This window comes from Ischnura elegans, chromosome 1, assembly GCF_921293095.1.
Source record: "Ischnura elegans chromosome 1, ioIscEleg1.1, whole genome shotgun sequence".
Lineage (NCBI taxonomy): Eukaryota > Metazoa > Arthropoda > Insecta > Odonata > Coenagrionidae > Ischnura > Ischnura elegans.
In genome coordinates, this window is record NC_060246.1 from 26,212,644 (window position 1) to 26,226,341 (window position 13,698).

Here is a 13,698-nt window from a genome sequence, read left to right on the forward strand (position 1 = left end):
AAATGAAAACGCGGACAATGCAAGAAGTCACAATCAATCTTGAGTGTAAAATGAGTAAAGATCGTTTTAAGACCAGACTGATCGTGAGTGTTAGCAGGCATCATCATCTTAGCAAATGACAATAATGGTGTATACGAAGCGCACATGAAAAAATAAAGACCAGATATTATTTTTACGAAGCCTTTCTAAGCAATGAAATTTTCCCTTCCCTCACCATCGAAAGCAAAAAAAATTGCTTTCGATATTTTTACGACCAGCGACTGGCAAAGAAATTACATTAAAATATTACATAACGCCACAGAAACCAATAAAACGCTGATATTTAGGAGGAATAATGATAAATTGCCAAAAATCGAACGTTCGTGACTGTGCTGGCCATGAGATCCAGCCCTCTCGGATCAAGATTATCTGAATAAAATCCAAGTTATCACGAAAGAATGGAATTATGCTATTCAAATTAATCGGTGCGTTCAAAGGAGGGAGTTTTTCAGGGAAAAATAACTAATCACATCATTTCCCTCCACCTAGTGTCACATTCACGGGTCATGATATTTCATCTGGCCATAAATGAGTAATTATTGACAGATAGAAAACCAGCATATTTTTTGCACCTAGCGTATGAATAAAATATTTTAATAGTTATAATACGGATTATAACCAGAAAGTTTGAGATATACTATGCATTATTGGTGATATTTGAAACATGGCATGGATCCATGGAGTGAATTATAAATTAAAGTATTATGTTGGCTTTCTTAATGAAAATAAGCTCCATTGTAAATAAACAGATTGCCTGTAGAAACTTTAGCTTCACTAAGAGAAATAAACTTGCAACACATGGGTCATTGAACCATTACGAAATCATTTTTTTACCGCTAACAAGACGGGAGAATAGGTTGGATGGATGACGCTCAAAAGCGCTGGCGAGGGCGAGAAGTGAACCTGCTAATGAGGGGGAGAGAAAGTGATTCCCAGTGGAGGCGTCGAAGTGCCTTCCGATGACAAGACTCGAAGGTTGAAGAGAAGTGAGGTAACTTGCCACACACGCAGTCGTCGTTTCAGTTTGCGCTCCAGTTTTTGCTGCCATTTCATTCGATGAAACTCTGCGGATTTTTTTTTACTTGTCACCATACCCAACCGATGCAATCAGGGTTACAATTCTTCCATTGTGTACACAATAATATCGGTAGAAATAAGAAGTACGGGGTGAGCCATCCCAGAAAGGCCAGTGTAACGTCAGACGATTACTATTTTCTCCAAAAAACTCCATTGTTTTTTCCTCTTTATTTTATTACAATTTCAGTTTTTTTACCATCTCATTCACGCAAGCAATTTTCTCCCTTGCTTGTCTTCTCAACAATCCCCATTTCCCTTTTTATCAACAATTCCCTGACAACAGTAAATAACAGTATTCAAATGCCAAACGCTACAATAGGAGTTGATAACGTCGGCTGACAATATCTTTCAATATGGAAAACCTAGAGAGATTAACAATTATTTACAACCAGCCTCGTTGAAGATAATAAATATATAAGTATTGCAATTTGAATGCGTTAACTTGGACCAAGGATTAAACCATGCACGGTTTCGATTCCTGATCTCATAGGAAATGTTCACCCTACGATCCACCCTGAATACTTACTAAGTTTTATAAGATTTTCTAAAAAAAATACGGTGCACAAAGGAATCGAATGAAGTGCTCTTGAGATTAATTAAGGATCAAGATACAAGGGAAATGTGGGCAAATCTAGTATTTAGAAGAAGTAAAGAGACTGGCGACAGGTATAGCAAGCTAACCAAGATCCACACAACACTCAAGACAATCATGAAGGAAACTTTTTAGTTAGAGAATTAGAATCTTCAACTCCAAAGGTATTGAAATGAAAAAGAATAGTTAAAAGTATTACTTCAAATGAAAATAGAGCAACGATAATCGATTTATTTTATCAAAATTTCAGCATACAGTGGTGGGGAGTGTCACCACATCTGATTCAGAAGTCAATTATTTAATAATAATCCACGGAAAACATATAATAGGTGAAATTATAAATAAATAGGGGCAGGCGAGTAAATTTTATAATTTTATCACAGATTTCAGCGCGAACCGCCTTTGCTATAATGAAAAACTTTTGCCATCATCACCACCGCTGGAAATCAACTTGGCCCGCCATATTCCACTGAGCTGGGGCAATACACACGAACCCCTCCCACAATCCCCGTCGAGTTTCGGCCTAATTATTCAACTGCTTCCCATGGCTTCAACTCTCTTCTACTTTCTACAATACCGCCCACTCCATACACTCCCCCGACCCAATTTCGCAACTTCAAAACTGGCCGAGCTCAGCCTTGCGGGCCCTTTGTCTACAAAAAACCGCATCTCGCCCCCCCTCCTCCTCCTCGCATAATCAGTCTGTCATCGCCCGACAATATCCTCGAATGCACGTCAAAGTGTCGCGCTCTCTTTCACTCACTTCGATGCCTCACATTCGCACACGACACGCCTCTCCCGTCTCCGCTCTTCCTCAGATTCGCCCACCCTCATTCCTCCTCCTCCTCCTCCTGCTGTTAATGGTTCAATATTTTTACTGCCCAACCGTACGAAGCTACCCGTATTTCCACCCACGCTCAAGCGCACTGGTCTCATCTCTCACCTGCTATCATCCTAATATGTACATAACATCTGGTATAGGTAATTGAACGATCCACGACCGTTTAACAGTCGAAAGAAAATAAAGTCCCCAGGGCCGTACTCTTTGATGGGCAAAAAGGTGAGCGGGGAGGGTTGGGAATTAGGAAGAACGACCAAAGAAAAAGACAAAAAATCTTTGGCCATCCTTCCTAATTCCCAAACCCCCCTCCCCCCCACATTTTTACCCAGCAAATAGTACGGCCTTGTGGAATTTATTTTCTTTCAACTACAAAAAAATCTATCAAACTACACTCTACAAAACTATGAAATCATTTGCCACTTATTTACGAACGAATTCTTATAGTTCTACGAAAATTGACGATATCATTTCGCACCTCCAAAGAGAGTGTAGAGCGATTTTCGACAGAATGACTCCCGAGTTATTGATTAAGATCTGTAAATATGCATGTTTCATGCATGCATATTTAAATTTCTCTTCACAATTTTTTCGAGATTCACGTAAACAAATTGATACATAATGTAAACGCTCTATTGCTCCAGCGTGTGTACATAAACTGTATAACAAACTGCCCAAAATTAAATTAAAAGTTTTAAATGGAAGATACTATGACTCTCATTCGCATGAATGGGATGTAAAATCTTTCTCGTTCTTTAAAAAGTTGCGTAAAAGTGTTACAGAGGATTATCATTGTTTGTTTACCGAATCGTCTTTCTTATCAATCCAATTATCCATGACAAAGAAAGAGATTTGACTCAAACTTAAGATAAAGCTGATGAGTTATAGGGTACAGACGTATCAGCGTGCAGGCGCGATTTAATTCGCACGCTGTATCTCCCAGATGAAAAATTCTGGTTTCTATCGCGGTCATAAATCAAGTCTGATTAGACTAAAACGATCGGTTCGACTGGGATTTCGTCCTCTTTTCCCAACTCGCCTCCAATCGAATCAGTCCGTGATAATGCGCTCGGGTTACACTCGAGAACATTCCCTCGTCCCCTTTCCCAAGACACTCCTCTCCTTTATCCCAACGCTCCCTTCTCCTTGTCCTGAGAAAACCTACCCCCACTTATCTGCTAGTTCTGGAGGGCACATGGAGTGAGGGTCAGGATAGAATGGCTCCCCAGGTCACGCTGGGCCACGGGGAAATATGATATCTACTCGAGGCGCCTATCTCACCGAAGGTCCGTGCTAGACTATACAGGGTGTTTTAGGAGTAATCTGGAATACTTCAGGAGGAGATAGGTAATACAATTTTAAGCATTTTTTGTCCTATAAACATGGGGTCACAACTCCTTAGTTACTGAGCCATGGCAACGCAAACATTTTTTTGAATGCGCTTTGCAGTTACCATGAAAACGGTTTTTCTTGCGTATCCAACCTTTTCGACATTTCAATTAATACTCTGGAGTTTTTAAGAGCGTTAAATAATTAAGACTGGACTAAAATGTGGTATTAAAAGTGTGTGAAACAATTAATTTCAAAGTGGGAGAGATTGCGTAATCGCTTTTTTATAATCGCTCAAAACTCTCGTTTAATTAAGCTTAAAGATTAATTATTACAGCAATTACGATAGCATGCGTAGTAACAATTACAATCGATCATTTTCGTCCAACCTAAATTATTTAAAATTCTTTTAAAATCCTGAGCATAAAATATAATGTCGAAAGGGGCTGGATACCATAGAAAGAACGTTTTCATGATAACGGGAAAGTGCACCCAAAAAAATATTTGCGTTGCCTCAGATCAGTAACTAAGGAGTTGTGACCCCATGTTTATAGGACAAAAAATGATAAAAATTGTATTCCCTATCATCTCCTGAAGTATTGCAGATTCCTCCAGAAACATTCTGTATAGACGCCGCCGGTGAGGAATATAAATACCAATAGAGGGACCAACAAATGGCAAGGGATCATAGAAAGAGTTGTCTTGAGTGCACGGTTGGCATGGGGGTCGAAAAACATGGCTAATGCGCGAGCAATCGCGGCGGCGGTGACCATTTCGACCTCTGCGAGAGACTGTAACTATCGGAGCTCAATCTAAAGAGAAAAAAACGAACTCAATGAAGAAAAAAACACTCGTGTTGCATGGCAACATGCGTGCCTGCTTTATCTCTCGCGTGCTTTAAATTTAATCCTGTCTCGCTTCTCCGGAGTGAAGAGCGAGTATTTCTATAACGAGACTTCTATAATAATCCTTGGGTCTGGCATCTGGATTAATCTCTCAGACAACCGGTGTAGAAATATATTCGTTGGGAAACGAACATGGAGAGCGATGAATAAACAAGAAACATGTGGATTTATCTTACTTAATCTTTTATAAACAAAGTAATGCTGAAGTTTCTTTTCGTGTTGCTTGCCTGTTTGGATTATCGAGATATACCGAAGATATTACATAGAATAAAATAAAAAAAAAATGATTTCAAACGCATTTGTCATTTTTGAGAAATATGAAATGCTGACGAGGAGAGAAATACTGATCAATACAAACATCTGTCCATAATTTGCCCAATCTTGCAACCTACGCAATATTCGATAAAATTACACTGCTGCTAGTTCACTTGGTTATTTTTTCTTCATTATAATTACCGATTATACGCATTTATTTTAAGATTTTATTCAATAAAAATGATAGGCATGGGTACTTACCGAGGAAGGTGGAGCAAATATACTCGGATATCTGATTTCCTGACTTGCTGGACTCGGAGAAATGGCTCAGCTCTTTGTTAAGCATCCGTTTGAACTGTAAAGAAAAGGAAAAATGATTTAGACAAAATGAAATGAGAAATGATGGCAATAATTCAATAAAAAGTGGTTTGCAAGTTTACTTCACCATAAATATCTGCGAATAGATGCTTGCACTTCATTGGTTAAATTTAAACTTAAAAAAAAGTTGGAATATTTTTATCGATAGTTCAATTAAATTCCCAAAAGTATCAGACATTTTTCGTATACCAGTATAATGTATGTCGCAGCGATATACACTTGAAATCTCAATATAGAGTAATATCGGCAATGAGCATTGATAATTTGAGACACAATTTAAACTCTCTTCTCAACCACTAACTCTGAGCTCAAAATCTTCGAAGTTCATCACGAACCCCGATTTCATTGAAATAATCTATAACTCAGTGACACGAAATAAACGGAATCTGGAAAAGGAGGCGGGATAAACTCTTGCGAATGTGAAAAAAATGTTGTTCCCAAGAGGTGATTATCCATTTCCTCTCGCAATACAGCTCATTATACGAACTGCTGGTGTTTCGACACATTATATTGCTCATCCAAAACTGCCACCGGATCTGCAATGGGATCTGAATGAGTTTTTTGAACTGACACCCGAGGACGAATTGATGAAAGGGTGACGCAGAGGGGAAAGTGGGAATTGCAACGGGCCGATTGAAAAGTGTGCGTTGGTTCCCAAAAGTGGAAGGAGACGCACGTCCTCACCTCAGTGTGCCAAAAATAATAGCTCATTTTCACTCGTGGACGACCATCACTATCATCACTTGATCGCTCACATATATTTTCATGAGCAATCATCGGTTTACAATGATTACCCTAATAACACGCTTGAAATCTGTATTCTGATTTGTTAAATCATCGAGTTACCTTGATACTAGCCGATGTTTTCATTTCAGATATTACCCATTCAATGCTATTCGCTGCGGACCTCATAGTGAATAGTTGTGATGGTGGCCGCCAGGGTATTGGTTTTAATCATTGGATTCCTCAATAAATCATTTGGGTGCTTGAGGAGCACTGCGTGACCAATTTTAGCACGACCCAACCCCTCTCTAAATTTAAATGCAGCGTCTCCTTCTCAATTATCCATGCCTATTATACACGCTCGTCGGCCACCGTCATCGAAAATGACGGAAAATTGGTTGTTTGCTACCGCTAAAGAACACACACCATCATAGGCGGATTTATTGCGGGGGGGGGAGGGGGGGCACGGGGGCACGTGACGCTCCCCAGACGCTTAAAAACTAGACAAGATTTTTAATACGGTTATCATTACGTTCGTCTTATTGTGCTAATTATGGATCCTTAACCATTTGATTTCATATCAAAATAAAGAGAATATTTCGTATAGTAACTGTTTAATGTTGTTTTTAATCTCAAATATGAGAATACCTGTATGACGCATGTCCCTGAAAGAGAACGCAAAGCCCAAACTCTGAGGCCGCCTCTGTGAGTGTTTAAGAGATGAGATATCCCGAATGTTCCCTACTGTATTCCGCAAATGTTTACAAGTATCTCCGTATGCCTAAGTGAAATAATGCCAGCGAAATGAGGCGGCCATCCGTGCGACCGCCAGGAAGCAGTCCATAGGCAGGATCGCATTTGGTCCACGAGGAACTCCTTCGCAAACCCTAAAACCTGCTGCCGCCCCCAACCTTCTCACCGAAGGGTTTGCTTTAGGGTAGAGAACCGAACGCCTGGTAAAAATACGAATGCTCGGTGAACAGCCGCGGTCGGCCACCTCCGGGTGCCTCCAAAATCGAACTCAGACGGCCAAGGAGCTAGAATGGAGTGAGTTCGAGTTTTGCATCGGCTCTCAGGCCTCTGTCCCACGCCCGGATTCTCCGCGTTGGATGCGACACTTGGTCGCGAGGCCCCCATCGGGTGACGCAAAACGAAATTCCACCGTATTGGAGGAGAGGCGGTGGAAAAAGTTCGTACGGAAATAGCGGCTCCTTCATCGTGGGCCGCCAGACGACTCCGACGTGTTATTTTAGGCCCGGAATTTAGAAATCCTCTTTTACGAGCGCGTATATTTGCGGAGAAAATTAAATGCAATCAACGCACTCAGCAAGAGGAAATCAAGGAAGCCAATGGGGATATTTTTGATTCTTAATGGCATTTCGGAGAGGTATTACAACTCTCACTCCGAGGAGAAAATGATTCAGGAGTTTTTTATGGTGTTATTTATCCCAATTCTCGCGATGAGCAACGGAGTCTTCGTCTTCAATCCCCTATATTAGGGCAGGGGCCTGTTCTTCGTTGCCACGGCCCATATTGGTGTACCGCCGTCTTACTAGTTCTCTACACATTTTCTATCAGCTGGTTTGTTGTTTTGATCTATCTTTAGATATCTAAAGTCATTCCTCTACGATCATAGTCTTCCCATCAATATTTATTCCGCTTAATTAGTGAATTCGATTCGCAATATATTCGATCTAGCACATTCTTTTGATATGTTCGTTTCCCCCATGGTTTAGGAGGGTCTTCCCTAAGACTTGCAGAGACCTCTCACCTCTGCTGTCTCCACGAGAAGTACGAGAGTACCTTACTTAGGAACAGTAACGTAGTTAGACGAGGGAATGGGGAGTTTACCAAAGGTTAATCGATAGAGTTTCTATGCTGCGTTTATCACTTATTATGAAACATGATTTTAAAAATCACATTAAAACAAATCAGTGTTAAAGATCTTAATTCGTAATAACAGAATCCTCTAACCAGAAATTTGGGAATCCAATTGCATGCTGGTGATTGATCACCCCCTGCCAAACACCCTAGAGGTTACTCGCAGGGTATTATGTACATGTAGATGTGAACAGTCTACGGTAATAATATATGTTATCAAATTTGGCTTAATCTCTGAATTCCTCACCCTCGTTGCGTCACTGAGTGACGAGGTGTTAGAGAATTATGCGAGCGGCTCAAAGCGTATCCTCTCAAGCCTGCGAACAATTTGGTTCCACCTCGGTGACCATCTTTGTGCCTCACCCTCCTTCGTTCCCAACTGCTGAGCCCGATGCTGTGCTACGCCCCTCGCGGCATTGTCTCGGAAGTGCCTCGGGCCGCGGTGGCGCCACTAGCGATCCAAAGGTGCCACGCCCCTCGGGCGTAAATAAATCCATCGCCTAACGACGCATCGCTCCCGCCTGAGCGGTCCTATTTTGTTTCTTACCGCGACGTATCTTCTGTTTAAACCGGACGCTATCATGGTAGTTAAATAACTTTTGGGCTATATCGCCGCGTCAATGTGGTCGCCGTTGAAGCGGCGACATAGCCCAAAAGGTTTTTTTTTTTAACTACCATGACCAGCACCCGCGATAGTTTTAACGAAGAATTTAGACGCTATCATATTGAAATTTCAAGGTGTGTAAAGGAGCTCCATTTCTACATTATTCGGAATCTTGAATACAAAAGTTTAACATCTGAGAAATTGCGTGAGTTTTAAATTGAAATTTTCATGTTGAAACTGCTTAAATTTTCAAACATGAGATAAAGAAGAATGTTGACGAGACTCTGAACTAGATAATCTTAAAATTACAAGAGAATAGTAATGAACATTACGTATATAAGAGTTAATTCATTTACAAAGACCGGTCGAGCGAAAGTGATCTGACTTTTAACTCGTGGAAACGTAAGTGGAGGATGGAAATCAAAGGTTGGGCCAAAATATCTTCGAGGATATACCTTTATCCCGCCAACGAGGTGCTCACACTAATGTATACGCGCACCCTCAGGTATCTGTCGGACATTGAAATGAAACAGCGAGAAATTACGAGAAACAACGGGTCGGAGCTCTTGAAAAAATAAAAAAGGAGGCGCATGCAACGATGTTATGGATGACACAAGGACGTCCAACTACTAAGTGCCAAGGGAGAACACCTTTTTTCATCAGTATACACACATGTCAATCCCACACTTGATGCAAATCGATACGCTGTGACATTGTTACTTGGACAGCATTCCTTGAGATTGTATGAATAATGACTTTTACTCTAGAAGGCTCGACTCATGAGACTCCATTTGTCATCAGAAAGAGAGGCGGAAGTTAATAAATCTTGTTTTGGTGTCAATGATAAAACATTGAGTTGAGGTAACATTTCTAATTGTGAATATAAAGCCCTATTCTTATTTTTATGATCAAGTACCTCAAAAATTACTACAATACACTCTCGAAGGAAATCGAAGACGATTGGCGATGAAGGTAATGATTGATCGGAGCTTAAGAAACGCAGCTTCGCGTCACCGGCTTCCTGAGTTTCACTACACCTTTTGGGAGAGACGGTAAGCTTGTTTGCCCAATTTTTACCATCACGTGTCAGGTATTCACTTCTTTGTGTTCGCTATTTCCCCTTTAAAAACATACGTGGTAGTTTTTTGAATAAAGCCTAATCATATCTACATAGAATGCTACAATTTTTATTATATTATTTTACTGCATTATTTTACGCCAAATTTCCTAAATGAAATACAACTATTTTATCACCTCCTAAACAGATGCGTATAACGGCCCAGGAAAAAATAAACTGTTTAAATACTTAAATACTTTGAAATTTCATACCCTTGAAAAATTCTATTATATATTCCCTTCAATTTAATGCAATTAATTCTTCGTCTTTTCCACTCGCTGAATTAAACGCACTCTTCTGCTACTCCAAGTTCTATAATAAGCTTCCTATTTAGTCATTTATGCCATTCATACTCAATTTCCTTGATCAAACCATCCCTCTTGCACCATTCACTTGTTTACCATATTTATTCTTAGTTTTGTTTTCGTTGACTGAGATAATAAATATTCATTCCGTAACTTATCGAGATGAAACAATTATAGAAAGGAGATTGTCTTGCGGAACGCTTATATGGCAAGAGTCTCACGTTTTCAGACACATGACAAACGGGAAATCCTTTCTTAAAAGTTTTGTAATGCTGTTGAAATTAGATATGTTATTGGGTACCTGCACCAATTACAGAGACGGGAAATTAGCCATTCTTAGATACGCTAGAGAGTGAAAACAATAACTGACCTCTTATTTAAAGGGAAAGAATGGCTACTCAGTTTTGCTGAAGTATCCTTTTCTCCACAAAAAATGCATAAAATCACGAGTAACAAGGTATTGAACTAAACGCTGGAGCTGAAGCCAAAAAGTAGGAAGAGAGTGGTGCTCCATCTCATGCAAATGTGTCCACGTAAAATGCAAATGGAGCCACTCATGGCATCACAGCCGAGAATATAAGCCGTGAGCCACCTCTTGAGAGGATGAGAAACAAGAACTTGAGGCATATCAGCAGGTTAGACTGGGAAAGAAGCTGCTTCCTTACCTATGATGGTAGGAAATTTACTCCATACAATCTCATGGGATGATGGAAAAATACATAAATGATAGAGAAATACGATTGATCAGTAAAATAATAAGGATTTTTTTAAAACTGGAAAGTATTACCTATGATATTAAAGCATTAAAGAAGCCAAATGGTTCATAATTCCTGCCAATGCCCTCGACTAAAATACAGGGATCCGATGAGTCCTTCCGTCTTTCATTCCGTCTTTCATGAAGACGGATGATACCTAAAGAACTATCATCAGTAATCGCTTGGATTAACGTCAGAGTTCATTACTTTTGACTAACGATGGATCGCAATACGAGTAATTTCACTCAATTAATTTTAACCTCGAAGCAAATCAGGCAGAAAAAGCGTAGTGTTGAGCTGCTATTCATCACATTCAAACTAAAATAAATTGTTCTCAAATCCTTATTCATAATGATTTCCCTTTCCATGAATAGCTCTTCTTTCATATTTTTGAGAAACTTATATCCGTCAGAGGAAAAAATCATAGCAAAAATGGAAGCAAAAAAATTCAGACAACTCGTTTCTCTATCAACAAAATCGGGGACCGGTTCATTATTCGTTCTCGATTGCGGGCGGAGAGACTCGTCCATTCTCGGGATCCAGTCCTCAGGGCCGGTGCAAGAGTCATAAATATTGAGCCGGAGGTCAAGCCACCTGGCTTCTCTATTTATCATTACGTGCGGTCGCGCGATTCTCCGTAATAGCACGTGCTCCCGGCCACGGTACATCGCGGTTGGCCATGGTTGCGGTGATGTTGATACTACGGGGGTCCGAAAGGAGAGGGAAGGTTTGGTGGCAGCAGTGGGGAGCGTATTTACAGCCATTGCCCTGGGGTTACCAAACTCATAGCGTATCTCCAACAACCTTCGGTCGCCCTAGGCTTTTGATCGAAGGATCACGGGTTCAAATAACGGGTGAGACCTTTTGGTATCTCCGGACAAAAAGGCACGAAGTTAGAGGTAGTCCATGGAAAACAATTGGACCCCCTACTCTGAATGTGTACTATTCCCTAATCTGTGGCTCTGTCTGGGGTGAGCTCTACCCTCACCTATCAAAACCGACCTATATGTTGAAATTCTAAGGGGGTTGGGATGAGACTCTTTGCCACCCCTGGACCTGGATGAGGGTGCGTACTCCACTATTTTTTCATCGAAATAACGTAATTAGTGAAAAGATAACTGTCATAATGCAACGTGAGCGAATTAAATATGAACGCTAAAACCGAAAATATCATGTGTTGGGATAGTTTTAATAAACGGCGTAAAACTGCACCACTCTGAAGAGTATACCTACAAATATAACGTGCATGAAACTGACATGGATCCGCTGACGGCTGAAATGCGACAATAACATTAGAATATGTTGCAAGAGACCGCTGAGGGCTTGAAAACCCTTAAGCAAGTACTATAAATAAGGCCCAAGAGAGAGAGAGAGAGAGAGAAATACGAAGAAGAGAGGCCTGGAGTGGGATTGTGGATGAAAAGCTCGCTGCTGCTGGATGGCATGCCGTGGGATAGGAGCGGTCGACCTAGATTGGTGAGATAGAGAGGTGCAGTCGTTGCTGCTCCTCCTCATTAGGGCAAATCAGGAGGCGGCCTTAATTAAATGCATCCTCTGTGTCCTCTTAAGGCGGACGGGCGGCCAGCATCCCTCTCCACTCGAGAGAATATCTCCTGAGCCCCGTGTCACCACGAAAGAAGCACTAAGCGAGACAAGAGACGGGAATATATATATTTTTCCACTGCATTCTATCCTCCCTCTCTTGAGCTAAAAGAAAAAAAAATAATTTAAAATCCCCGTAGCCATGAATAAGAAATAGAGGTCGATCCATGAAGACGTTGACGTCGTCGCCGACTGCGGAATATACTCTTTCCCGGGCGGTGGTAGGGAGGAAGAGGAGAGACTACTTCTCCCCCGAGTGAGCATGTGTGGAGATTGGTAGTCGGGATGTGGGCGATGACTCGATGAGTAATGCATGAGCGACGATTTGCTGCCACTTCATGCGTGACTGATCGATCGATCGGATCTGAAAATCGAAGGGAAGAGGATGCGATATTCAATCATACGACATTCACAGGCCAAGTGTCAACTAAACAGTGCATTGCCACTAGATACTCCGTGACCTATGGGTAATATTGGTATTATGTATGCACGATACATTCGAGAGATGCGCAAGATCAAAATCGAATCGAGGGAAGGAGCGTGATGTATTCAATCAGACAACTTTAGGTGTCCAGGTGCTTGTAATACGGCCTTACACATGTGTGGAGACTTCACAGTAAGTTGGCTCTAGTAAAAATGTCCTAGAGTATCGCGAAATTCAATCAAAAGCGAAGGAAGGGAAGGCATAGTTCAACGAGACAATATTTTCCCGGTCACGAAACAGCTGTGCCGCATTGCTTCATGACTCACTGGCATTGACCATGAGAATTCATGCGTGATCGATTTGCGTGAGAAAAGATCAAAATCGTGGTAAGAGGATAAAAGGGATATTCAATCAGGTACCAATTTACCTTTGAACCTATAGACAATGAGTCGTGACTTCCTGTCATCCCTCGTCTTGCTGAGAGAGAAATGGGTAGAGCTTCCATAGGACTAAGCCACAGGTGCGTGATTTATATTAATTTAGAGTATAATGGCTAACTTCTTTCCCTCACCACAAGGATTTTTTTCTTAGGAATACCAAAGGATTGAACCTAGTTTATGAAATTAAATGCGGTCTTTTATCACGAAAATTGCAGGGGGAAAACATAGACTATTACATATATTATACTTGATGAAATTGGGAGGCGCTAGAGACCCACAGACTAGGTTTTGCTCGAGTAACTGCCAGGAGATATTTTTCAGAGTGACACGGAGAGGTTCATCTCAAAACATCATAATAGTTTCAGATCCGACGGGAATGGTGAAGTAGGAGAAATATTTGGTACCCTTTCATGCTTTCCCGGTGGATTATGCGC

General features: G+C 41.0%; 1 protein-coding gene across 7 annotated transcripts in view; it reads right to left on the reverse strand.

Moving 5' to 3' along the window:
• LOC124157648 (cAMP-specific 3',5'-cyclic phosphodiesterase-like) overlaps positions 1 to 13,698 on the reverse strand; it is a 970,120-nt gene that overhangs the window by 45,454 nt on the left and 910,968 nt on the right. For all 7 annotated transcript variants that reach the window (XM_046532584.1, XM_046532613.1, XM_046532575.1 and 4 more), the window contains one exon: positions 5,297 to 5,390. In XM_046532584.1, coding sequence (XP_046388540.1) covers positions 5,297 to 5,390 — 94 coding nt within the window. The remainder of the gene's footprint in view (positions 1 to 5,296; positions 5,391 to 13,698) is intronic.